The 27,500-nt window shown below is 44.5% G+C and overlaps 1 protein-coding gene across 1 annotated transcript in view; it reads left to right on the plus strand.

Annotated features, from left to right (window-relative positions):
* The window catches only part of LOC128366150 (retinoic acid receptor beta-like), a gene marked incomplete at its 3' end in the record, with an annotated part of 33,266 nt that extends 9,056 nt beyond the window's left edge, over positions 1-24,210 (plus strand). The window contains exons 3-9 of the mRNA XM_053326828.1: positions 837-978; positions 7,231-7,397; positions 11,875-12,051; positions 14,921-15,125; positions 16,418-16,576; positions 20,935-21,058; positions 24,177-24,210. Of these exons, the coding sequence (XP_053182803.1) occupies positions 837-978; positions 7,231-7,397; positions 11,875-12,051; positions 14,921-15,125; positions 16,418-16,576; positions 20,935-21,058; positions 24,177-24,210 (1,008 nt within the window). The remainder of the gene's footprint in view (positions 1-836; positions 979-7,230; positions 7,398-11,874; positions 12,052-14,920; positions 15,126-16,417; positions 16,577-20,934; positions 21,059-24,176) is intronic.
* Between the last annotated feature and the right edge of the window lie 3,290 nt (positions 24,211-27,500).

The raw sequence follows: 27,500 nt of genomic DNA on the forward strand, positions 1-27,500 counted from the left end.
CCTTCTTTCCTTCCTTCCTTCCATCAGTCCTTCCTTCCCTCCTTCTGTCCTTCCTCCCTTTCTTTCTTTCTCTTTTCCTTTCTCCTTCCTTCCTTCCTTCTGTCCTTCCTCCCTTTCTTTCTTTCTCTTTTCCTTTCTTCTTTCTTTCCACCTGTCCTTCCTCCCTTTCTTTCTTTTTTCCTTTTTCCTTCTTTCCTTCCTTCCTTCCATCAGTCCTTCCTTCCCTCCTTCTGTCCTTCCTGTCTTGTTTTCCTTCCTCCCTTCCATCTGTCCTTCCTTCCTTCCTTCCTTCTGTCCTCCCTCCCTTTCTTTCTTTCTCTTTTCCTTTCTTCCTTCCTTCCATCTGTCCTTCCTTCCTTCCTTCTGTCCTGCCTCTCTTTCTTTCTTTCTCTTTTCCTTTCTTCCTTCCTTTCCACCTGTCCTTCCTCCCTTTCTTTCTTTTTTCCTTTTTCCTTCTTTCCTTCCTTCCTTCCATCAGTCCTTCCTTCCCTCCTTCTGTCCTTCCTCCCTTTTCTTTCTTTCTCTTTTCCTTTCTTCCTTCCTTCCATCTGTCCTTCCTCCCTTTCTTTCTTTCTTTTTTCCTTCTTTCCTTCCTTCCTTCCTTCCATCTTTTTAATGATCCGGCCCACATGAGATCAAATTGGTCTGTATGTGGCCCTTGAATGAAGATGAGTTTGACTCCTCTGACTTACAGTACATCCATACCTTTTCCAACATTCATATTTTAAGTTTTAAGTAATTTGATATAAATCAACAGTTTTACCTTCTTTTACCTTTTGTTTGCCTTTTTTGCAAACTGAATTTAAATTTTGGTCAATGTCTCTTTACTTCTGCAGGGCTTCTTCCGCCGCAGCGTGCAGAAAAACATGGTGTACACCTGCCACCGGGACAGGAACTGCATCATCAACAAGATCACCAGGAACCGCTGCCAGTACTGTCGGCTGCAGAGGTGCTTCGCCGTGGGGATGTCCAAAGAGTGTAAGTGTCTGATCGAGGCATGAAATGAACAGCAGACATCAAAGCTGGTGGAATATGGAAGTAGCCGCTAGATTAGATTCACTCAGCAGTCATCTATTGAACATTTGGCCAGTGATCAAAAAAGTCATTTTTGCTCCATGTGTCTGATTCACTTGATCCTTCTTTCCTTCTTTCCTTATTTCCTTCTTCCCTTCCTCCCTTCCCTCCTTTCTTCTTTCCTTCCCCCTCCTTCCTTCCCTCCTTCCTTCCTTCTTTCCTTCCCTCCTTCTTTCCTCCCTCCCTCCTTCTCTTTCTTTCCTTCCCCCCTACCTTCCTTCCTTCCTTCTTTCATTCCTCCGTCCTTCCTTCCCTCCCTCCTCCCCTCCTTCCTTTGTTCCTTCTTTCCCTCCTTCCTTCCTCCCTTCCTTCTTTCCTCCCTCCCTCCAAATTATAGTCAAAGAGAGTTCCATGTTACATATGAGGTCAGTGAACGGTCAGTGTGTCCCTCCTTCAATCCTCCCTCCCTCCTTCTCTTTCTTTCCTCCCCCTACCTTCCTTCCCTCCTTCATTTCTCCCTCCTTCCTTCCTTCCCGCCTCCCCTCCTTTCTTTGTTCCTTCTTTCATTCCTTTCCTTCCCTCCTTCCCTCCTTCATTCCTTTCCTTCCTCCTTTCCTTCCCTCCTTCCTCCTTCATTCCTTTCCTTCCTCCTTCCTTCTTTCCTCCCTCCTACCTTCCTTCCTTTCTTCCTTTCTTCCTTCTTTCCTCCTTTCCTCCTTTCCTCCTTCTCTTTCTTTCCTCCCCCCTACCTTCCTTCCTTCTTTCATCCTCCGTCCTTCCTTTCCCCCCCTTCCTTCCTTTCCTTCCCTCCTTCCCTCCTTCCTTCCTTCCTTCCTAAACACGCTGGACTTTCTCTGTCATGGTGAAAATCATGTGACACGCCTCGCAGCATTCCTTAGATGCCAAAATTACACATTTATGATCTTATAAAAAATCTAGAGTCATAAATATGAATTATAGTCTCAGAGTTTATCATTTTGTATATTTTGCAAGATGAGTGATTCATAAAAGCACAACCTAATAAAGACACATTTAGATTTATTGGGAAATTCAACTTTGACAGATGACTAATCTAATTTAGAGGAAATGTGTAAAACCTTAATTTATGAATAATTTCAGTTTTAAAAGAAAATGAGTGTAACATGTTTTTATGTCTGCTTTGCTTCACGTCTGCAGAACCATGAATAAAACGCTTTAACCCATTTATGCAGAACTATAATTTAACCTAATTCCTATAATCTTCTTAAGGACACTTTGTTTGCTGCAGATTAAAGGGCCAGTTCACCCAAATTAAAACACATACATAGATTAACCCACTTATTTATTTTATTCATTTGTATTCTTGCACATTAACCCTTTATAGGACACTCATTGAAAGGAAGGGAGGAAGGCAGGAAGGAAGGAAGGAAGGATGGAAGGAGGGAGGAAGGAAAGGAAGGGAAGAAAGAAGGAAGGAAGGAAGGAAGAAGAAAGAAGGAAGGAAGGAAGAAGAAAGGGGGATGGAGGAAGAAAAGAAGGAAGGGAGGAGAGGAGGAGGAGGAGGAGGGAGGGAGGAAGAACAGATGGAAGGAAGGAAGGAGGAAGGAAGGAAGGAGGGAAGAAAGAAGGAAGGAAGGAAGAAGAAAGGGGGATGGAGGAAGGAAAGAAGGAAGGGAGGAGAGGAGGAGGAGGGAGGGAGGAGGGAGGAAGAACAGATGGAAGGAAGGAAAGGAAGGAAGGAAGGAAGGATGGAGGAAGGAAAGAGGGAAGGGAGGAGAGAAGGAGGGAGGGAGGGAGGAAGAACAGATGGAAGGAAGGAAAGGAAGGAAGGATGGAGGAAGGAAAGAAGGAAGGGAGGAGAGGAGGAGGAATGGAGGGAGGAAGAACAGATGGAAGGAAGGAAGGATGGAGGAAGGAAAGAAGGAAGGGAGGAGAGAAGGAGGGAGGGAGGGAGGAAGAACAGATGGAAGGAAGGAAAGGAAGGAAGGAAAGAAGGAAGGGAGGAAGAAAGGAGGGAGGGAGGAAGAACAGATGGAAGGAACGAAAGGAAGGAAGGACGGAGGAAATAAGGAACGAGGGAGGGAGAAAGGAAAAGAGGAAGGGAAGAAAGAAGGCAGGGAGAAAGGAAAGGAAGGAAGGAAGGAAAGAAGGAAGGAAGGAAAAAGAAAGGGGGATGGAGGAAGAAAAGAAGGAAGGGAGGAGAGGAGAGAAGGAGGGAGGGAGGAAAAACAGATGGAAGGAAGGAAAGGAAGGAAGGAAGGATGGAGGAAGGAAAGAGGGAAGGGAGGAGAGGAGGAGGAGGGAGGGAGGAAAACAGATGGAAGGAAGGAAGGAAGGATGGAGGAAGGAAAGAAGGAAGGGAGGAGAGAGGAGGGAGGGAGGAAGAACAGATGGAAGGAAGGAAAGGAAGGAAGGAAGGATGGAGGAAGGAAGAGGGAAGGGAGGAGAGAAGGAGGAGGGAGGGAGGAAAAACAGATGGAAGGAAGGAAGGAAGGATGGAGGAAGGAAAGAAGGAAGGGAGGAGAGGAGGAGGATGGAGGGAGGAAGAACAGATGGAAGGAAGGAAAGGAAGGAAGGAAGGATGGAGGAAGGAAAGAGGGAAGGGAGGAGAGGAGGAGGGAGGGAGGAAGAACAGATGGAAGGAAGGAAAGGAAGGAAGGATGGAGGAAGGAAAGAGGGAAGGGAGGAGAGAAGGAAGGAGGGAGGGAGGAAGAACAGATGGAAGGAAGGAAGGAAGGAAGGATGGAGGAAGGAAAGAAGGAAGGGAGGAGAGAAGGAGGAGGGAGGGAGGAAGAACAGATGGAAGGAAGGAAAGGAAGGAAGGAAGGATGGAGGAAGGAAAGAAGGAAGGGAGGAGAGGAGGAGGAGGGAGGGAGGAAGAACAGATGGAAGGAAGGAAAGGAAGGAAGGAAGGAAGGACGGAGGAAGGAAAGAAGGAAGGGAGGAGAGAAGGAGGGAGGGAGGAAGAACAGATGGAAGGAAAGGAAGGAAGGAAGGATGGAGGAAGGAAAGAAGGAAGGGAGGAGAGGAGAAGGAGGGAGGGAGGAAGAACAGATGGAAGGAACTAATTACAATCCATCGACATATTAAGAGGTGGACTCACAGCACCTCTAGTGGTGCGTAATGAAGAGGACAGTTATTATAGTTTCATGTCTTTGTGACTGCAACTAACCATTATTCTGATTATAGATGTATCTATTGAATAGTTTCTTGATTAATCTATTTATTAGTTTGTTCTATAAAATGAATGAAAATGGTGAAATCACTGTCTCCCAAAAGCTCCTCATCTGTCTATAACCCAGAGATTTAGAGTTTACTCTCATAGAAGATGATAATTAGAGGTAAGAGATGCTAGATTTAGAGAATTTGGACACTTATTCTTAACCCTTAAACAGACCTTACTAGTTATGTAATTTGCACCTCAAGTAAGGAGGGAAGGAAAGAAGGAAGGAAGGAAGGGAAGCAAGGGAGGAAAGGAGGGTAGAAGGAAGGAAGGGAGGAAGAAGGAAGGAAAGCAAGGAGGGAGGAAGGAAGGGAGGGAAGAAGGAAAGGAAGGAGGGAGGAAGGTAGGAAGGAAAGGAGGGAGGAAGGAAGGAAGGACAGGTGAAGGAAGGAAGAAAGGACAGAAGGAGGGAACATTTACCCTAACAGCTGAACTTAGATCTGAGGAAGGAAGGAAGGAAGGAAGGAAGGAAGGACGGACAGATGAGGGAAGGAAGGAAGGACAGATGAAGGAAGGAAGGAAGGAAGGAAGGACAGAGGAAAGACCCGGGAGGACAACACAAAGGTTAAAGAGTCTGTATCTCCTGGTGCACGTTGTCTGTTTAAGGGTTAAAATGACTCAAAACGATTAGTTAATTATCAAAATTAGAGGAAATTAATATTCTATCGATGAACTAATTGATTAATCTTTGCAACTTTAATCTCTACTGAACAGGAAGTGGCAGACACAATCTCTTTAAACTTCTGAAAATCAAACTATCTGCATGTGTACTCACTGAAACAACTAAAAGAAAAAAGACTTAATTGGGACGTTGTCAGTGAACCGCAGCAGTGTGTACAACAGAAACTAAAAACTGTGTGTTACCCAGAAGTGCAGTGACCTAGATAACAAAGTGTGTGTTACGTAGTTTGGAGCCTCAAGAACAGCGATAGGGCGGAGCGGTGACGGATCATACCAGCCACATGTTCTCATTTCTGCTTCATTCACACTCAGACACACACACGCACACACATTACATAAGCATGCATCACATGTAGGAGACAGATGGGTAATATGTAACTCGCTCGCTGGCCGCTTCAGTCTCTGTGTAACATGATCTGGCTGTAGTGTTTACACACCGAGTGGCAGACTGGATGTAGGGCACCCAGAACAAGAGGGGGGAGGAGAACGAGGAGGAGGAGGAGGAGGAGGAGGAGGAGGAGGAGGAGGAGTGTGGAAGGCAGAGACGGAGGTGTTGCGTAATCCTGAGCTACTCTGACATGTGCAAAGCTGCCTGAGCCAAGTCAGTGGGACGCACTGAAACGTGTTGACACTGTTACCGAAGCGTTCATGAAAGGATAACCTGGTTAGGAAGCGTCCGCCTGCTTCACATGCTCGGTGTTAACTAACAGAAAACTCCTCTCTCTCATCTATCAAAGAGATGCTTTACATGAAAACTGATGACTATCTCCTGTGCAGAGCCAAGCCAACAACCAGATAATCCCATTTAAAAGGATTTTGTGTGTATCGGGAAACCTGATATATCTTCTTCTCCTGTGCTTGTGCCATAGACCTTCATTATTGTTCAGAGACTATAATAAATGGGGCATTTATGAATGGGGCACACTGCTGCAGTAGGTGATACCTTTCTTATATCACAAAGAGCAGGTCTAAACTGTACTCTTTAATCTAATTTAAAGAGATCCAATGTTCCCAGATAAGCAGCACTTGGCGACAGCGGAAAGGAAGAACTCCCCTCAGACAGAACCGGGCTTTAAGTGAGTGGCCATCTGCCTCCACCAGCTGGGATTTAAAATACTTCAGTGGGAGTGAGTGGTACTAGGAGCTATGGTGTTGTAGAGTCTGATGGCTGATGGTATGATAGAGCCCCCTCCCCACCCCCCCCAAGGGCTTATTGTCTGGTCTCTAATGAAGAAGAGATTCATATCAATCAATCTTTATTTGTATAGCACCAAAAGAGTCATCTCCCTTTTAACAGGAAGAACCCTCAGAACCAGACTCAGAGTGGGAGAACATCTGCCTCGACAGGTTGGGGTTGAGAGGAGAGAAAAGAAGGATAGAGGAGAAAGGAAGGAGAGTAGAGAGAGAGAGAGAGGGGAAGGAGAGGAGAGAGGAAGAAGAGAGGGGAAAAGAAGGAGAGGAGAGAGGAAGAAAAGAGGAGGAAAGAGGAAGGAGAGGAGAGAGAGGAAGGAGAGGAGAGAGAGAGAGAGGAAGGAGAGGAGAGAGGAAGAAAAGAGGGGAAGAGGAGGAGAGAGAGGAAGGAGAGAGAGGAAGGAGAGAGGAAGGGGAGAGGAGAGGGGGGGGAGAGAGAGGAAGAAAAGAGGGGAAGAGGAGGAGAGAGGAAGGAGAGGAGGAGAGAGGAAGGAGAGGAGAGAGGAAGAAGAGAGGGGAAGAGGAGGACAGAGGAAGGAGAGAGGAGAGAGGAAGGAGAGGAGAGAGAGGAGAGGGGAAGAGGAGGAGAGAGGAAGGAGAGGAGAGGAATGAGAGGAGAGAGAGGAAGAAGAGAGGGGAAGAGGAGGACAGAGGAAGGAGAGATGAGAGAGAGGAAAGAGAGGAAGGAGAGGAAGGAGAGGAGAGAGAGGAAGAAGAGGAGAGAGAGGAAGGAGAGGAGAGAGAGGGAGGAGAGGAGAGAGTGAGAGGAAGGAGAGGAGAGAGAGAGGAAGGAGAGGAGAGAGAGAGGAAGGAGAGGAGAGAGTGAGAGAGGAAGGAGAGGAGAGAGGAAGAAGAGGAGAGAGAGGAAGAGGAGGAGAGGAAGGAGAGGAGAGAGGAAGAAAAGAGGGGAAGAGGAGGAGAGAGAGGAAGGAGAGAGAGAGGAGAGAGAGAGAGAGAGAGGAAGGAGAGGAGAGAGGAAGGAGAGGAGGAGAGATATAGATGGATGGATAGAGAGAGAGGGGGAGGAGGAGAGAGGAGTAATGAAACTAAACTACACAAGCAACACATGCAATGCTAAATGCTAATGCTAATGTAATACTCATTAAACATTCTTATAATCTGCATCCTCTTTTGTTCCCCAGCAGTGAGAAACGACAGAAACAGGAGGAAAGGGAAGAAGGAAGCGGTGAAGATGACGATCATGGAGACGTACGAGCTGACGGCGGAGCTCGGCCTCATCGTGGAGAAGATCTGCAGAGCTCACAGAGACACCTTCCCCTCCCTCTGCCAGCTGGGAAAATACACCACAGTGAGTCGACTGTTAAAAGGAAGGAGAGAGAGGAAGGAGAGGAGAGAGAGGAAGGGGAGGAAGGAGAGGAGAGAGAGAGGAAGGAGAGGAGGAGAGAGAGAGGAAGGGGAGGAAGGAGAGGAGAGAGAGAGGAAGGGGAGGAAGGAGAGGAGAGAGAGAGGAAGGAGAGGATGGAGAGGCGAGGAGAAGGAGAGGAGAGAGAGGAGAGGGGAGGAGGAGAGAGAGGAAGGAGAGGAGAGAGAGAGAGGGGAAGGAGAGGAGAGAGGAGAGGGGAAGAGGAGAGAGAGAGGAAGGAGAGGAGAGAGAGAGAGAGGGAGAGGGAGAGAGAGGAAGGAGTGGAGAGAGAGGAAGGAGAGGAGAGAGAGGAAGGAGAGGAGAGAGAGAGGAAGGAGAGAGAGAGAGAGGAAGGAGAGGAGAGAGAGAGGAAGGAGAGGAGAGAGAGAGAGAGAGAGAGAGAGAGAGAGGGAGAGGGAGAGAGAGGAAGGAGTGGAGAGAGAGGAAGGAGTGGAGAGAGAGGAAGGAGAGAGAGAGGAAGGAGAGGAGAGAGAGAGGAAGGAGAGGAGAGAGAGAGAGAGAGAGAGAGAGAGGGAGAGAGAGGAAGGAGTGGAGAGAGAGGAAGGAGAGGAGAGAGAGGAAGGAGAGAGAGAGAGAGAGAGAGAGAGAGGAAGGAGAGGAGAGAGAGAGAGGAAGGAGAGGAGAGAGAGAGAGAGGAAGGAGAGGAGAGAGAGAGAGGAAGGAGAGGAGAGAGAGAGAGAGAGAGAGAGGAAGGAGAGGAGAGAGGAAGGAGAGGAGAGAGAGAGAGAGGAAGGAGAGGAGAGAGAGAGAGGAAGGAGAGGAGAGAGAGAGAGAGGAAGGAGAGGAGAGAGAGAGGGGAAGGAGAGAGGAGAGGAGAGAGAGAGAGAGGAAGGAGAGGAGAGAGAGAGAGAGGAAGGAGAGGAGAGAGAGAGAGAGGAAGGAGGGGAGAGAGAGAGGAAGGAGGGGAGAGAGAGAGGAAGGAGAGGAGAGAGAGGAAGGAGAGGAGAGAAGAAGGAGGGGAGAGAGAGGAAGGAGAGGAGGAGAGAGAGGAAGGAGAGGAGAGAGAGAGAGGGGAAGGAGAGGAGAGAGAGAGAGGAAGGAGAGAGGAAGGAGAGGAGAGAGAGGAAGGAGAGGAGAGAGAGGAAGGAGAGGAGAGAGAGAGGAAGGAGAGGAGGAGAGAGAGAGGAAGGAGAGGAGAGAGAGAGGAAGGAGAGAGGAAGGAGAGGAGAGAGAGAGAGGAAGGAGTCGACTGTTAAAATAATATAATGTTCCTCAGCTGAGAGCAAAGAGCCTGCAGAGAGTCAAACACTTCAAAGCTGCCCTCTTCATCTAATAGTTCATTTGATTTAAAGCAGGGGTGTCAAACATGCGGCCCGTGGGCCAGATACGGCCTTCTTCCCTCCTTTCCTTCCTTCCTTCCTTCCTTCCTTACTTTAGGTGCAAATGACATAACTAGTAAGGCCTGTTTAAGGGTTAAGGTATAAAAAGCCTCGTGGAGGAATCCAGGAAATGTCGAGTGTCTGTGATGTGCAGAGATTTGAGGGTCAGTGGCATTTAAAGCTTCCTTCTTTCCTTTCCTCCCTTCCTTCCTTCCTCCCTTCCTCCCTCCCTCCCTCCCTCCTTTCCTTCCTTCTTCCTTCCTCCCTTCCTCCCTCCTTTCCTTCCCTCCTTCCTTCTTCCCTCCTTTATTTCCTTCTTCCTTCTTTCTTTTCCTTTCCTCCCTCCCTCCCTCCCTCCCTCCTTTCCTTCCTCTTTCCTTCCTTCCCTCCTTTCCTTCCTTATTCCTTCCTCCCTTCCTTCTTTCCTCCCTCCCTACTTCTCTCTTTCTTTCCTTCCTTCCCTCCTCCCTTCCTCTGACTGTGATGTGATGTGTAGAGATTTGAGGGTCAGTGGCATTTAAAGCTCGATGCATGTGAGAGTGTTTCATCTTGTTACTGAAAGGTCAGAGCGGCTCACAGCGACCTGAACTCAAACAACAAACACACTGGTTGTTACATTTCAGTTTCTTAAAATCTCTGAAGCTGAAGTTTGAAATGATAAATGTCACCTGAGAACCTGAGAACATGCAGCAGCGGTGAGCTCAGTGGAGCTGAAATAGGAACACATCAGTTTACTGGGATGAACATGAAGCTTCTTATTGTTTGGAGTAACCCTCCTTACTCCTTTCCTTCTCTCCTCCCTCTTTACTCCTTTCCTTCCTCCCTCCCTCCTTACTCCTTTCCTTCTCTCCTCCCTCTTTACTCCTTTCCTTCCTCCCTCCCTCCTTACTCCTTTCCTTCTCTCCTCCCTCTTTACTCCTTTCCTTCCTCCCTCCTTCCTTACTCTTTTCCTCATTTCCTCCTTTCCTTCCTTCCTTCCTTACTCCTTTCCTTCCTAAACTCCCTCCTTACTCCTTTCCTTCCTTCCTTCCTTCCTCCCTCTTTTCCTTCCTTCCTCTTTACTCCTTTCATCCTCCTTTCGTTCCTTCCTTCCTTGACCTGAGGACAACAGGATGGTTAAGGCAGTAGAGGGAGTACTATTTTTAAGCCACTTGAGGATCCCTGATATACACCTTTTTAATAATTGCTTTATAAAACTCAATAATGTCATTTTAAGCAGATATTAGCTTTTTTTTTGTGTATTCATCAAAATCTACACACACAGACGTCAGATCCCAATCTTCATTAGTTGCATACGGTCCATGTTGCATCATCATGTGCTGAGTCCTGAGTACGTGCAGTCAAGTGTAATTCAGCTAAACTGTGACACATGTCAAGCAGGAATAAGCACAGATAAAAAAAAAAACCCTGTGTGTCGCAACCGGTGGATCGAATCTGGGCCTCGCCCTTTTTTAAAAGTACATGAAGTGAAGCTTCATGAGAAACAGGAAATGCAGAAGGAAGAACAAACTGAACTGAACCTCCCCTGAAATGTTTTATTTTATACTCAGTTTTATTATATTTCAATGCATTTTATCTAAAGTACCTTGAGCTGCATTTCATGTATTAAAGATTAAAGAAATAAAGTTTATTACTATTATATTATTAATAGGGCTGTCAAACGATTAATTTTTTTAATCGAGATTAATCGCAGAGTCTCCATAGTTAATCGCGATTAATGGCGTTTTGAATTGCATGTTTAAAATCCTGTTATTTTCCATTTGAAGGCAGTTTTAAGCCCATAATGTAAAGCATTTCTTACCAGAGTGTCTTAACTGGGAATCAATCACGGCTCTGCTGCGACTCCCACACTCCAAAATGGTCCTTTGGTGGAGCTGAGGCTGGCTTGGCTGCACCTGGGTGTTTAGCGTGGAGGTGCTAACTCAAACTCCACGTACTCCGGTGGTAGTTAAACTCCGTTTGACACAGGTTGCATTTTACTTTTGACTTGTCAACTGAAGCGTCTGGAAGTGTTTTAAAGTTAAACAAGCCGTTCAAAAGTCCAGTAGCTCTCTTACTTTCCATCAGCGCGGTAGGTTTACTGCAGGAGGCCACTTCAAAGCATAGCGCTACAGCTAGAGGAGCCGTCTACGGGGGAGGAGAAGGGACAAAAAGGCTTGCAACATTAAAATGCGATTTAAAAAAAAAATTAACGTGTTATGGATTACATTAATCTAATCGTGATTAACGCGTTAACGCTGACAGCCCTAAAAAAACACAAACATTTCAGTTAAAAACAATACAACAGTAGAAAAAGTAAAAATAAAGTGTCTGGGGTTAAAAAAAAAAAAAGAAAGCAGATTTGAATGTGCACATTAAGAGTCTGTTGTTGCTACGGCTGATTAGAAAGAAATGGAGTTACTGTTCAGCTCTGTTTCAGCAGTGGATGAATGTCATGTAATGCAGCTTTAACCCTTAAACAGGCAACGTGCACCAGGAGATACAGACTCTTTAAACTTCCTGTCGTCCTCCCGGGTCAAATTGACCCCTTCTGTTTTGACTGTTCCTTCTTTACTCCCTTACTTCCTTCCTTTTTTCCAACCCTTCCTTCCTTCCTTTCTTCTATCCTTCCTTCCTCCCTCCCTCCTTCCCTCCCTCCCGTCCTTCCTTCCTTCCTTCCTCCCTGCTTTCTTTCCTTCTTCCTCCCTCCTTCCTTTCCTTCCTTCTTCCTCCCTTCCTTCCCTTCCTCCCTCCTTCCCTTCCTTCTTCCCTCCTTTCCTTCCTATCTTCCTTCCTTCCTTCCTCCCTCCTTTCCTTCCTTCTTCCCTCCTTTCCTTCCTTCCTTCCTTCCTTCCTTCCTTCCTTCCTTCCTCCCTGCTTTCTTTCCTTATTCCTCCCTCCTTCCTTTCCTTCCTTCATCCTTCCTTCCTTCCTTCCTTCCTTCCTTCCTTACTTTAGGTGCAAATGACATAACTAGTAAGGATTTTTTACATCTAATTTTCCACTCCTGCCTGTTTAAGGGTTAAGATATCTTTAAAAAAAAAAACAAGCATCTGACAGATTTCCTCCATCTTTTCTCTTTTCTCCTCCGTCCGTCCGTCCAGAACTCCAGCTCAGACCACCGGATCCAGCTGGATCTCGGCTTGTGGGATAAGTTCAGCGAGCTCGCCACCAAGTGCATCATCAAGGTGGTGGAGTTTGCCAAGCGAGTTCCTGGTTTCACCGGCCTGACCATCGCAGACCAGATCACTCTGCTCAAAGCCGCCTGCCTGGACATCCTGGTACGTTTCTGCAATTCCTAAAATAAACTCTCCAATAAAACCAGGTGGGGAGTTCCTGTCCTCTGAAATGAGGCCAACCAGGAAGTAACTTAGAGCTGCATTCTATCAAAAGGCCACCAGGGGGCGACCGTCTCTACACAAGTCAATGGAGAAGTAACTTAGAGCTGCATTCTATCAAAAGGCCACCAGGGGGCGACCGTCTCTATACAAGTCAATGGAGAATTCACCAACTTCTCACTTGATTTCTAACCTCAGTAAACGTTTTCAAAATGTGTTTATGGTCTCAATCGCTAGTTTAAAGCCTTCTTCAATGCAGTATGATGTTCATTTGGGACATTTTGGCCTCCCTGATTTTATATGTGACGATAAAGCAGGGTATGCATTAGGGGGCGGGGCTACGTCCTGATTGACAGGTTGATTGACCAATGTCCTCCAGATCCAGCCCTCGTAACCATAGCAACCTCCCCGCTCCGCCCATGGCCCCGCCTCATGCCCATATAAGTAGAATCCGTGTTTTTATTTTTCCCAGCATGCACCTGAAATTTTCAAGATGGCGCTGCCCAGATTAGAAACTATTGGTTAAGGTGGTTGTTTAATTGTATATGAGCCTTTGATTGGTAGAATTGAAGCTTGTTGTAGGTTTATACTTTGATAGAAATGATAAAAATCAGTTTAGAAACTAGTATGTGTGATATTAATGAGCAGAATGTTTCACTTTACTATGTTAAATAACACATTTAAGTGTTTTTACCATTATGACCATTTTATACCTTAATAAGGGCAAAGCATCCTGGTGGAGATACAACTCATAAAATCCAAAATATATTAAAAATATGAAGGAAATGTTTTACTTTAGGTGCAAATGACATAACTAGTGACATCACATTAGGATTTTTTACATCTAATTTTCCACTCCTGCCTGTTTAAGGGTTAAAAAACAGTTTTATGTTCAGTAAAAATTATATTTTATATTCATACATGCAGGATTTTAAGCTGAAAGTCCTGATTGACACCTCCATTCACACAAACACAGCTCTGACTGTGATTCACACTTTCCGTGGAGCTTCACGCCGTCAGCTGACATTCATACTGCCGGGCGGGCTGGCAGACGGAGCGGCCCTCGGGCGGACAGTGTTACATGTCTTAGTCCCCCCCCCCCCCCGTCTCATCTGTCATTGACTGGCGAGCTGCTCTATCACCGTCACCGCTGGAGCTTCCTGTCACACCTGATGATGAATCACTCTGACGTGCTCTGAGTTTCACATGCGGTCAAACTCTGCTCCACTCTGTCGCACTTTTACACATTTATTTGTTCCTGATGAGGCGTTCAGGGACTTTTATTTGCTTGATTGATCATTGCCTCTGACGCTCTTCCTGACACCGTGTTTCTTTCTAAACTAAAAAATATAATACAATACAATAAATATACATCCCAGCAGGTTATGAGGGCTATGCATGTATATAGAACACATTACTCCAGCTCTAAAGTCTTTACACTGGCTCCCAGTCAGCTCTAAAGTCTTTACACTGGCTCCCAGTCAGTTATAAAGTCTTTACACTGGCTCCCAGTCAGTTCTAAAGTCTTTACACTGGCTCCCAGTCAGCTCTAAAGTCTTTACACTGGCTCCCAGTCAGTTATAAAGTCTTTACACTGGCTCCCAGTCAGTTCTAAAGTCTTTACACTGGCTCCCAGTCAGCTCTAAAGTCTTTACACTGGCTCCCAGTCAGTTCTAAAGTCTTTACACTGGCTCCCAGTCAGTTCTAAAGTCTTTACACTGGCTCCCAGTCAGCTCTAAAGTCTTTACACTGGCTCCCAGTCAGTTCTAAAGTCTTTACACTGGCTCCCAGTCAGTTCTAAAGTCTTTACACTGGCTCCCAGTCACTTCTAAAGTCTTTATACTGGCTCCCAGTCAGCTCTAAAGTCTTTACACTGGCTCCCAGTCAGTTCTAAAGTCTTTACACTGGCTCCCAGTCAGTTCTAAAGTCTTTACACTGGCTCCCAGTCAGCTACACAATAGATTTTAAAGTTCTGCTACTGGTCTACAAATCACTGAATGGTTTAGGTCCAGAATACATGAATGACATGTTAGTAGAATATAAACCCAGTAGAGCTCTGAGATCTACTGACTCAGGTCAGATAGTTGAGCCCAGAGCTCTGAGATCTACTGACTCAGGTCAGATAGTTGAGCCCAGAGCTCTGAGATCTACTGACTCAGGTCAGATAGTTGAGCCCAGAGCTCTGAGATCTACTGACTCAGGTCAGATAGTTGAGCCCAGAGTTCAAACTAAACATGATGAAGCAGCTTTTACACAACTGGAACAAACTACCAGCAGAACTGAAATCATGTTTAAATCCAGGTTAAAAACATTTCTCTTCTCCTGAGCTTATGATTGAGCTCTTTTAAAGCACTTTACATTTTAATCTTTCATTTGCACTCTATGTCCTTTTAATGATTTTAAAGCTAATTTATTATTTTATGCTGCAATCTTATATTTAATGCTCTATTCTAGCATTTTATTTCTCTCTTTCTATTTTTCTGTATTTTGTTTTTATTATTGGGGGGGTGGGGGTGGGGGAGGTTAATTGTATGTTTTAATGTTTCTCAAATTACATGTTTTTCTGTTTTATGTAAAGCACATTGAGTTACCATTGTGTATGAAATGCGCTCTATAAATAAAACTGCCTTGCCTTACAATCATAAAATCCAAAATGCATCATAAAATATTTGTGGAAATGTTTTTACTTCAGGTGCAAATGAGATAACTGGTATCATCAAATTATATTTTTTTACATCTCATTTTCCACTCCTGCCTGTTTAAGGGTTTTAATTTACAGAGTCCTTCTTCTCTTCTGTCCTGTCCTCTCCAGATCTTGAGGATTTGCACTCGCTACACTCCCGCCCAGGACACCATGACCTTCTCCGACGGGTTGACTCTGACCCGCACTCAGATCCACAACGCCGGCTTTGGACCGCTGACAGATCACGTTTTCACATTTGCAGGACAGCTGCTGCCGCTGGAGATGGACGACACGGAGAGCGGCCTGCTCAGCGCCATCTGCCTCGTCTCTGGAGGTACTGAAGCTCGGACACAGGTTTTACAGTTTGGAAACAAATGGTGAAATATAGAGAAGGAAGGGAGGGAAGGGAGGGAGGGAAGGAAGGAAGGAAGGAAGGAAGGAAGGAAGGAAGGAAGGAAGGTGGATGGAGAAAGGAAAGAAGGAAGGGAGGAAAGAGAGGAAGGAAAGAAATAGAGAAGGAGGGAAGGAAGAAAGATGGATGGAGGAAGGAAAGAAGGAAGGGAGGAAAGAGAGGAAGGAAAGAAATAGAGAAGGAGGGAAGGGAGGTCAGATGTCTACTGAAGTAAAAGTACTACGGTCAGATGTCTACTTGAGTAAAAGTACTACGGTCAGATGTCTACTTAAGGAAGGAAGGAAAGGAAGGATGGAAGGAAGGAAGGAAGGAAGTTAGGAAGGAAGGAAGGAAAGGAGGGAGGAAGGAAGGAAGGAAGTTAGGAAGGAAGGAAGGACTCAGTTATGGATAGAAATGTAGTGGAGTAAAGAGTACAATATTTGCCTCTCAAATGTACTTGAGTAAAGTCATGAGTACTCCCCAAAGATGATACTCGAGTAAAGTACAGATCCCTCAAAAGTGTACTTAACTACTGTACTCAAGTAAATGTACTCTGTTACTGTCCGGCTCTGGTGAAATATAAACTCTCATCTATAGCTGATAACTAGGGTTGCAAAGGGGTGGAAAATTTCCGGTAAATTTCCATGGGAAGTTAAGCTGGGGAATTTTGGAAATATTCCATATTGGAAACTTTCCATGGGAATTTATGGCAACTGAGGGTAATTTAGTGGAAAGGTATCATCATTTGATTGATTAATTGGATAAAAAAAAGAACAATGAAAATGAAAAAAGGTACACAAACAATGTTGCTTGATGTCTCTGAGCTGTTGAAGTTATATTAAATTATACAATAATTTATAATTTAATATTAAAAACAACTAAATGTTATTATTCCTAATGGTTTCACATACAACTCTGAAGAAATACACCAATGTGTCTGTGAAGCTACACATAGATATCCAACTGTACTGCATGATATCTGGTTGTTTTAGTCAGGATTATGCTCAAATATTATTTTACACAACTATATTTAATAAGATCCCTAATAAGAACATACCTTCAGTTTAGTAAATTCCCGTTAATTCCCGTTAATTCCCATGGAAAGTTTCCAAGTTTGAAAATTCCCGGAATTTTGCAACCCTACCGATAACATCAGAAATCTTCACTTTTGCTAAAGGAAACATTATTTTCATGTAATGTGATTTATGCTCCGTCCTCTCGGTGTGTTTGAACAGACCGTCAGGATCTGGAGGAGCCGTCCAAGGTGGAGGTGCTGCAGGAGCCGCTGCTGGAGGCGCTGAAGATCTACTCCCGCAAGCGACGGCCCAGCATGCCCCTCATGTTCCCCAAAGCCCTCATGAAGATCACTGACCTGCGCAGCATCAGTGCTAAAGGTCAGAAAACACACTGACCATCCAACACTGAGACTGTCATGAAAGTTTATAACTCATATTTAAATATTACAACTACTTTATACTAGGAGTCAGTGCATGTACTTTAGTTAACCCTTTATTGGGCAAATAATTATATTTGGTAACTTCTGTAAATATCCCTAAATATCCTACCTTCCTTCCTTCCTTCCTTCCTTCCTTCCTTCCTTCCATCCTTCCTTCCTTCCTTCCTTCCTTTCCTTCCTCCCTTCCTTCTTTCTTCTCTTCCTCCCTCCTTTTCTCTTTCTTTCCTCCCCCCTACCTTCCTCCCTTCTTTCTTTCCTCTGTCCTTCCTTCCTCCGTCCCTCCTACCTTCCTTCTCTCCGTCCTTCCGTCCTTCCGTCCTTCCTCCCTTCCTTCCTTCCTTCCTTCCTTCCTCCCTTCCTACCATACTTCCTTCCTTTCCTCCCTCCCTTCCATCATTCCTACCTCCTTCCTTCCTCCCTTCCATCATTCCTTCCTTCCTTAAGTATTTCAATGAGTGCCCTATAAAGGGTTAAGTGAGGGAAACCTTCTTATTTTAGTAGTTTCAGCCCTCATCTATATTATCTATGCTAACATTTTACTTAACCCTTGTGTCGTCCTCCCGGGTCAAATTGACCCCGTCTTCTTTCCTTCCTTCCCTCCTTCCTCAATCTCTCCTCTCTTTCTTTCCTCTGTCCTTCTTTCCTACCTTCCTACCTTCCTTCTTTCCTCTGTCCTTCCTTCCTTCTTTCCTCCCTCCCTCCCTCCCTCCCTCCTTCCTTCCTCCCTTCCTTTCTTCCCTCCTTCCTTCCTCCCTTCCTTTCTTCCTTCTTTCCTTTCCTCCCTTCCTCCCTTCCTTCCTCCCTCCCTTCCTTCCTTCTTTCCTTTCCTCCCTTCCACCCTCCTTTCCTTCCTTCCTCCCTTCCTCCCTCCCTTCCTTCCTTCCTTCCTTCCTTCTTTCCTTTCCTCCCTCCCTTCCTCCCTTCCTTCACTCGAGGACAACACGAGGGTTAAAGACATCATTGCTGAGGTCAGAGGACACTGAGTAATCAGCATTATGGAGTTTTTACCTGTTGGATACGGTGGCCGAGAAGGGTCAAAACACCTGCAAACTCAGAAAACACCTTCATCGATGTTACAAATATTCACAACACGAGCAAATAGGGAAACAAACTGCAAACTAGGTGAAAAGGGAAATGTTTCCAGGGGGACCATAATCAGCGACGGACCCACGCGGGGGCAACAGCGCCCCCTATAAATTAAAAACGAATATAGTCATATGACACACCGTTTTGAACGTTTAACAATTACTGAGTACTTAATATGTTGGAATTACACATTACACTTATCTCTTTGGAAACAGGATGTGGGTCCGTCGCTGATAATGGTCCCCCTGGAAACATTTCCGTTTTCACCTAGTTTGCAGTTCGTTTCCATATTTGCTCGTGTTGTGAATATTTGTAACATCGATGAAGGTGTTTTCTGAGTTTGCAGGTGTTTTGACCCTTCTCAGCCACCGTAGTTGGATCCTTTTTACAAGCGACCAGAGGACAAAGCATTCTCCTTTCTCCCTCTTATCCTTCTCTCACTCTCCCTCTCTCTCCGTCTCTCCGGGTTAGTTTTTCCCTGCCGCTGTCACCAAGTGCTTGTCCGTGTGGGGAATGTTTGGGTCTCTTTAAATTAAATTAAAGAGTACAGTTCAGACTTGTTTAACCCTTTATTGGGCAAATAATTATATTTGGTAACTTCTGTAAGTATCCCAAAATATCCTTCCTTCCTTCCTTCCTTCCTTCCTGCCTTCTTTCTTCCCTTCCTCTTTTCCTTTCTCCTTCCCTCGTTCCTTATTTCCTCCGTCCATCCTTCCTTTCCTTCCTTCCATCTGTCCTTCCTCCCTCCCTCCTTCTCTCCTCCCTTCCTTCTTTCCTTCCTCCGTCCTTCCTTCCTTCCTTTCCTTCCTTCCATCTGTTCTTCCTCCCTCCCTCCTTCTCTCCTCCCTTCCTTCTTTCCTTCCTCCATCCTCCTTTCTTCTTCCTTCCTTCCTTCTTTCTTCCCTTCCTCCCTCCCTCCTTCTCTCTTTCTTTCCTTCCCCCTACCTTCCTTCCTTCTTTCCTCCGTCCTTCCTTCCTTTACTTCCTCCCTCCTTCCTTCCCTTCCATCCTTCCTTCCATCCATCCTTCCTTCCTTCCTTCCTTCCTTCCTTCCTTCCTCCCTTCCTTTCAATGAGTGTCCTATAAAGGGTTAATATGAAAAATCCCTTGAGATGACTTTTCTTTTACTACATAAATAAAGATTAATTGATTAATTGAAGGCCTGCTGTAGAAGTTAGCATCTCAGTAGAGAGTGAACCCTTTTTGGGGGAGTTACAGAGATCACAAGCAGACCAAAGAATGGATCGGGTAATCTGACTTCAGAGGATGACGGCTAGTAAAATGAACAAAGTCTCAGGCCTTTCCGTCCACAGCAGCAGCAGCAGCAGCGACTGCAATGCAAACACCATCATTCCTCTACAAAGCTGCTCTGAATCAAAACTGTCAGCTAATGAAGTGTTAGGGTTAGTGCAGCAGCAGCAGCAGCAGCAGCATCAGCAGCAGAGCATCAAAGGCTTCAATAGATTACCTTTTTTTTTGCAAAGGTTGTTTCTTGCAGGGAGCAGAGTGTGCAGCAGTGCATTTATGGCCCTTTTCCACTGCACGATTTAGTAACGGTACGGTACGGTACGACTCTACCCGCTTTGTGCCCTTTTCCACTGGGGGCCGGACCTGGGAACCGTTACGATTTTTCGTACCTGTTTCAGAGGTGGTACTAACCGAGCCGAACTGATACTAAATTGTCACGTGAACAGCGCTGTCCACTGATTGGTCGAAGGAGATGTCGTCATACATGCGACGAAGCTCGGGGTCTTTAAATAATCACCCGCGTTAAAGCACAAACACAAACACAGCGAGCCACAGAGCAAACAGCAGCAGCAGTACCGCCTCGATGTCATCCAGTGCCTTCATCGTTGTTGTTTACTTTACTGACTGCGGCATGGGCACATTAGTAGTCGCCTGCAAATTACGTCACGGCAGTGTCGACCCCGCCAACTCCGCCCATTCCAAGTAGTCCGACTAGTACCTCTTGGCAGTGGAAAAGGAACAGGGCCGGTTCTAAAAGTGGGTAGAGTCGTGCCGCGCTAAAGCGTACCGTACCGTACCGATTCTGCAGTGGAAAAGGGCCATTAGGTTCTCTTGCAGGTTTTGTTCAATATTGGAGAAGCATAGCCCTCCCCGAAAACAGCTGATGTGATTTAAAAAAAGCACTCTCTGTGAAGTCTGAACAGGAAAACAAAGCGATTTCTGTCTTTTGATACCATCTGATGGGATCTGGAGAGGGTCCCGATAGAGAGAGAGGGAGACATTGAGAGAAAGTTTTTCCTCTTTTTTATCAGATTACAGGTTTGTTGACAGACTTCTTTGGCATGTAGCTACTTGAATGATGTAATGCTTCAAGCTCTTTCTTTTTGTAGTGCGATAAAATTATCCTTTCTGATCATGACTAACGTTTGGGTGCATTTTGGGTCTGATAAATAAGTTGTAGTTTATTAAAGCTGCAGTTGGTAAGTCTTATAAAGGTAACTTTTTGTCATATTTGCTAAGACTGTCACTATGTAAAGATTCATTACATGAAACTAGTCATCTATAAAAAAAAAAAACAGGCTCATTTAGCCCCGCCTACTGCTCCTACTGAACCAATCAGAGCCAGGATTGTGTCTTATGGAGTGTCTGACAGCTGTCACTCACTGCTCATGCGCACAGGCCCCGCCCCTTCCTCATCACAGCCCTCCCCTTCCTCCTGAAGGATCCTCCCCTTCCTCATCACAGGCCCCTCCCCCTTCCTCCTCACAGGAGTTGCTTAAGAGGGCTGTCAACTTTTATTTTGAAAATACCGCTTTTATTTTGACATTCTGTGTTTTTGCTGCGCTTGTGGCAGAGAGTGAGAAGCAAACAGGAGAAGGTGAGGACGCACATGTGCTGTAGTTAAGCTAAACTGCTGTAAAGTTAAGGACCAGTTTCCATGGTTACGAGGTGTTTAAGTGTTCAGAGGTAATTCCTCCTTTACACGGCACGCAGCCAACGAGCTCATTCATGTGTTTTGAGTAATAGGGCACACAATTAGCTGTTCATAACTAATTTATATCATTTCTTTAATGTAATAATATAATAACTATCATGACATTTTTTTTAGCAACCTTAATTTTGGGGGCCTCCGCCAGGTACTTGAGGCCCTTCGCGCTCTGCGTACTCTGCGTATGGGGAGCGGCGGGCCTGAGCTCTACTTCCTGCAACATGGTGTATTAATAAAAATGTTTATTTCCACAGGAGCGGAGCGAGTGGTGACGTTGAAGATGGAGATCCCGGGCTCCATGCCTCCTCTGATCAAGGAGATGTTGGAGGATCTGCAGAACCTGGAGAAAAACCAGAGGAAAGACTCGGAGGAGGAGAACGCCACCGTCTCCTCGCAGTATCTAAACTCCTCCTCCGGCTTCTTGCTCTGAAGCCTCTCAGAGAACATTGCATCCCGTCTTACCTCTCAGAGGAAATGCTAACTATGATGCTAACTTCAGATGCAGTCCAGAGGGTTAGCTAGTGTCTTACCTCAGTCTTCGGTCCGAGAACTGTCTGTGGATATCCGCAGATGTGTTGGCAGAGACGCCGCTGTGTGTTTAAAGAGATTCAGTTGTTACACTAACGTCTTCCTTAATTGAAGAAACGCTAATTTCTATGAGTTAAATCCGTGTATCATTCATTCTTTCCATTTTTAATTGGCAGTCAAAAATCAAATAATGAAAATTTGACTGGTTACTTCGTTATTATAACACCAAAAAAGAAAAAAAAATCCTGTTTTTTCATATTTAAATTTTAGGCTCAGATTAAAAATACGAAATGGAAAAACAGGCACCATTAATTGGTCATCCGTCACTTCTTCTCACGCCCTCACCCCTTCCTGGCTTCCCCACACATTCATAAACACCTTTACCTGCCCCAGCCACCCCCAATATATGTTATAGTTTTTCTTCTTTCAAAGTAACCTAATATTCACGTCGATTGATTAAATATTTTCAACATTTATGGTGTAAGATATCTATTGCGGCACACACAAACCTTTGGCCGCGGAGAGTAGGTTGGGTCCTCAGATAAGTCAATTTGTGACGCGCTACTAAATTATGATAACAGCCTCTTAAAGTATTCAAACGGTGCATTTATTGTGCATAAACAACACAACAGGGATGGATGAATGAATAACTGAAACCAGCGGTGAAAAAGCGGTCAACAAAAATGATGGCTTCTCCCCAAACCCGACTCTCTCTCTCTCTTCCTCATCTGGATCACCGGTGAGTGCCCACCTTTATGCACACACACTTCCGCACGCACACACGCCTACTCCATGAGGACCACCCACTCACTCCACACACACACACTCAATACACCGTGCTGCTATCTTCATCTATGTCTCTTACAATATCATTTGCATTCACATTGTCAGGTCCTCCTTTAGAGTCACACACTTTGATCCTCGAAACAATACCATGGCTGAACAATTATTAAAATCAAATTCAGTCCTGTTACCTGTTTTTCCATTTCGTATTTTTGATCTGAGATTAAAACTGAAATATGAAAAACCAGGCATTTTTTTTTTTTTATAATAAAAAACAAAATAACCTGCCAATTAAAAATGGAAAGAACGAATGATACACGGATTGAGTTAAAATCCTGCAAAGGGGGGAAAAAAAGAGAAAGATGCAGTAATGTTATAATTTCTGTCGTACGTTTTTACAGCGACAGGACGGGAATCACTGTCGGGTTTCTTCTCTATTTATATTTGCATGAAATATCACATGGATTCATTCTTTTTGACCTCATTAAAAAAAACCGAACACATTTAGCGGTTAGCGTAGCAAAATTAGCAAACACAGGAACATTAAAAGCAATTTCCGTTTTTTATTTTATTTTATTTTACATACTATTTGAATCTTTCACACATCAAAGTCCATTTTTTTTGTACACTTTATATATTGGTTTGCCCCCCGTACGTGTAAATAGACAAATCTCTCTGGCGTCATTAAAAAAAAAAAAAAAAGCGATTGGAGAAATAAGCTGTTTTTATTCGTGTGCAAAAGGGAAATTATATAAATGCAAAAACTTGATTGTGAAGTTTTTACTCCTGTGTATCATCGAATGTTCATAACTGACATTTACAAAGTTCACAAACTGATGTAGCCGAGTTTATGTTTAGGAAAATGATGATGTAGGAAAAACCTGCTTAACGATGATGCAGTTTAAGTTTTGTTGATGCTCCTGCAGCCACTAGGGGGCATTTTACTTTAAACCCCCCAAATTTAGCATTTATTAGCAGTATATAAACATAATAAATGGTTTATAATTAGGGCTGTCAGCGTTAACGCATTAATCGCGATTAGATTAATGCAATCCATAACGCGTTAATTTTTTTTAATCGCATTTTAATGTTGCAAGCCTTTTTGTCCCTTCTCCTCCCCCGTAGACGGCTCCTCTAGCTGTAGCGCTATGCTTTGAAGTGGCCTCCTGCAGTAAACCTACCGCGCTGATGGAAAGTAAGAGAGCTACTGGACTTTTGAACGGCTTGTTTAACTTTAAAACACTTCCAGACGCTTCAGTTGACAAGTCAAAAGTAAAATGCAACCTGTGTCAAACGGAGTTTAACTACCACCGGAGTACGTGGAGTTTGAGTTAGCACCTCCACGCTAAACACCCAGGTGCAGCCAAGCCAGCCTCAGCTCCACCAAAGGACCATTTTGGAGTGTGGGAGTCGCAGCAGAGCCGTGATTGATTCCCAGTTAAGACACTCTGGTAAGAAATGCTTTACATTATGGGCTTAAAACTGCCTTCAAATGGAAAATAACAGGATTTTAAACATGCAATTCAAAACGCCATTAATCGCGATTAACTATGGAAATTCTGCGATTAATCGCAATTTAAAAAATTAATCGTTTGACAGCCCTACTTATAACACAATATAATGTAGTTGTACTATTGTATTATCATCCGTTGGGGTTCATACACTGGTCCTCAGTTAAAGGAAATACATTCATAAACATAATTACAACTATATTATCTACATTATAGCGTGTTTTATGTATTAAATGTTTTATATACTGCTTATAAAAAGCTACAGAACAGACTTAAACTGAAGCGTTTTGCAGCGTTTTGTTAGAAATCCTCCTGATTGTTTTGCAGTATGAAATATAAAGAGTTTAAATATACTGTAAGTGAACTAATACACACATGTATTCTTTCCTTCATATTCTAAATGTAAAGTTTTAACCTTAACTTTCCTGTTGTGCTCCCGGGTCAAATTGACCCATCTGTTTTGACTGTTCCTTCTTTCCTTCTTTCCTTCCTTCCTTCCTTCCTTCCTTCCTTCCTTCCTTACATCTGTTCTTCCTCTCTCCTCTCTGTTTTTCCTTCTGCTCTCTTTCCTCTTTCCTTCTTCCTTCTGTCCTTCCTCCATCCCCCTTTTCTTCCTTCTTTCGGATCCTTCCTTCCTTCCTTCTTTCCTTTACTCCCTTCCTTCCCTCCTTCCTCCCTCCGCCCCCCCCCCCTCCCTCCCTTCCTTCTTCCTCCCTTCCTTCCTCCCTGCCTTGTTTCCTTTACTCCCTTCCCTCCTTCCTTCCTCCCTCCCTCCTTTCCTCCCTTCCTTCCTTGACTCGAACACAACAGGAGGGTTAACTGCTTATCTGCTGGTCATGGCAGCGCTGCAATGGTCATGTTTCAGCAGGGCCCACTGAAGCTGAAACACACCTTTCATTTAACCCTCACATACTGTTCAGGGTCACATTTGACCCAGTAAATACACTCTAACCCAGGGGTGTCAAACATGCGGCCCGTGGGCCAGATCCGGCCCGCCGAGGGGTCTGATCTGGCCCACTTTCCTTATTCCTCCCTTCCTTACATCTTCCCTTCCTTCTTTCATGTCTTCTTTTTCTTCCATCCATCCTGTCTTATTTTCCTTCCTTCCTCCCTTCCTTAATTCCTTCTGTCTTTCATTCCTGTCTACTCTTGCTTCTCCTCCTTCTTTTCCTTCCTTCTCCTCCTTCTATCTGTTCTTCCTCTCTTTCTTCCTTCTGTCCTTCCTCTTTTTCCTTCCTTCTTTCCTTCTGTCCTTCCTCTTTTTCCTTCCTTCTTTCCTTCCATCTGTCCTTCCTCCCTTTATTCCTTCTGTCCTTCCTTCTTTCCTTCCATCTGTCCTTCCGTCCTTCCTCCCTTTCTTCCTTCTGTCCTTCCTCCCTTTCTTCCTTCTGTCCTTCCTCCCTTTCTTCCTTCTGTCCTTCCTCTTTTTCCTTCCTTCTTTCCTTCCATCTGTCCTTCCTCCCTTTATTCCTTCTGTCCTTCCTCCCTTTCTTCCATCTGTCCTTCCTCCCTTTATTCCTTCTGTCCTTCCTCCCTTTCTTCCTTCTGTCCTTCCTCCCTTTCTTCCTTCTGTCCTTCCTCTTTTTCCTTCCTCCCTTTATTCCTTCTGTCCTTCCTCTTTTTCCTTCCTTCTTTCCTTCCTTCTGTCCTTCCTCCCTTTATTCTTTCTGTCCTTCCTCCCTTTCTTCCTTCTATCCTTCCTCCCTTTATTCCTTCTGTCCTTCCTCCCTTTATTCCTTCTGTCCTTCCTCCCTTTATTCCTTCTGTCCTTCCTCCCTTCCTTCCTTCTGTCCTTCCTCCCTTTCTTCCTTCTGTCCTTCCTCTTTTTCTTCCTTCTGTCCTTCCTCCCTTTCTTCCTTCTGTCCTTCCTCCCTTTCTTCCATCTGTCCTTCCTCCCTTTATTCCTTCTGTCCTTCCTCCCTTTCTTCCTTCTGTCCTTCCTCCCTTTCTTCCTTCTGTCCTTCCTCCCTTTATTCCTTCTGTCCTTCCTCTTTTTCCTTCCTTCTTTCCTTCCATCTGTCCTTCCTCCCTTTCTTCCTTCTGTCCTTCCTCCCTTTATTCCTTCTGTCCTTCCTCCCTTTATTCTTTGTATTCTTAGTCTGAATATGAACAGTATGTGAGGTTTTAAAAAAGAAAGAAAGAAAAAAAAAAGTTCCAGTTCTTTAAATGCAGAAGCCATGCAGGAATTATTCTCCTAAATAAAATCAGACGTTTTTGCAACTTGAAAGAAAGGGATTATGGGTAATGTAGTCCGTTATTAAGCAGCATAATCACATAAAGCTGACGAAGCAGAAACTTAAATGAGATTTCGTGCCTGAGAAAATAAAAATGTACAGATGTGTTTTATCTGTTTATTGATGTCAGTGTAATATCGACTGTACGCTAGCAGCTCATATACTGTAAGGCAGGGGTGTCAAACATGAGGCCCGTGGGCCAGATCCGGCCCGCCGAGGGGTCCAATCTGGCCCACTTTCCTTCCTGTGTTCTTTTCCTTCCTACCTTCCTATTTTCCTTTCTTTGTTCCTTCCTTCCTTTCCTTTTCTTTTCTTCCATCTGTCCTTCCTCCCTTTCTTCCTTCCATCATTCCTTCCTTCCTTGCTTCCATCTGTCCTTCCTCCCTTTTTTCCTTCTGTCCTTCCATCCATCTGTCCTTCCTTCTTTCCTTCCTTCTGTCCTTCCTCCCTTTCTTCCTTCTGTCCTTCCATCCATCTGTCCTTCCTCCCTTTCTTCCTTCTGTCCTTCCTCCCTTTATTTCTTCTGTCCTTCCTCCCTTTCTTCCTTCTGTCCTTCCTCCCTTTCTTCCTTCTGTCCTTCCTCCCTTTCTTCCTTCCATCTGTCCTTTCTTCCTTCTGTCCCTCCTCCCTTTATTCCTTCTGTCCTTCCTCCCTTTCTTCCATCTGTCCTTCCTCCCTTTCTTCCTTCTGTCCTTCCTCCTTTCTTCCATCTGTCTTTCCTACCTTTCTTCCCTCCTTCCTTTTGCCTGTCTTTCCTTCCTTCCCTTCTTATTTCCTTCCTTCCTTCCCTCCTTCCTTCCTTCCTTCCATCTTTTTAATGATCCGGCCCACATGAGATCAAATTGGTCTGTTTGTGGCCCTTGAATGAAAATTACTTTGACACCTCTGCTGTAAGTGTTCATGTGCCTAACTCTAAACGTGCCAACTTTTTACATATCTGGACATTTTGTGTATTTTAATTTTTCCATTTTTCCACCCCCCCCCCCCCCCCGAAGCAGCGAGTGTGTTTCTCATACTGCAGTATGACTGTACATACAGTATCTATATAAGGATTTTTTTTTTCATGGTGCATTTATTTGTGATATTACTAAAACAGATCACATTTCATATCGTCTGTTTTATTTTTGTTGGTCTATTAAAGTCTTGTGTACTGGATTTTTAATTTTGCTCTTTAATGTTTTTCCACTAAAGCTGCTCTGGGTTTTTTTTTTTTTTTTTTTTTGAGGTGTTGCAGCAGCGGCTCATGTTTGGTGTTGCAAGAGCTGAGAGGCTTTTTGAGGTCAACTCATCTTCTCTCAAAAGCAGGATTCATACTGCCCCCTGTGGGTGTGTTAAGGAAGTGCAAGGCAGTAAAAATGTTAAAAGTTGCATCCTGTGTGTGTGTGTGTGTGTGTGTGTGTGTGTGTGTGTGTGTGTGTGTGTGTGTGTGTGTGTGTGCAGCTGGTTTTACAGCATAATAAGCTGCTTTAAAAAGTGCTGTATAAGTGAAGTATTTAAGCTGTTTCTCATGTTTTATAATTTGCTTTGTTCAGAAAGTATGAGCAGGGAGTTTCTGTTCAGTAAGCTTTGCAAAAAGAAATGTCATATCTGCAAAAATGGTTTGAAACTGTTGGCTCTGTTTAGTTTAAACTCCCAGAATCATAATGAAAGTCGACTCCAGACTCACGAGACTCTATTGCAAATTCAGAAATCAATTATTTTGTGTTTGATTTTCCCTTATTACATCTATCCAGCTCATCTGTTTCCAGTTCAAAGTGGACTTTA

Source organism: Scomber japonicus, chromosome 10, assembly GCF_027409825.1.
Source record: "Scomber japonicus isolate fScoJap1 chromosome 10, fScoJap1.pri, whole genome shotgun sequence".
Lineage (NCBI taxonomy): Eukaryota > Metazoa > Chordata > Actinopteri > Scombriformes > Scombridae > Scomber > Scomber japonicus.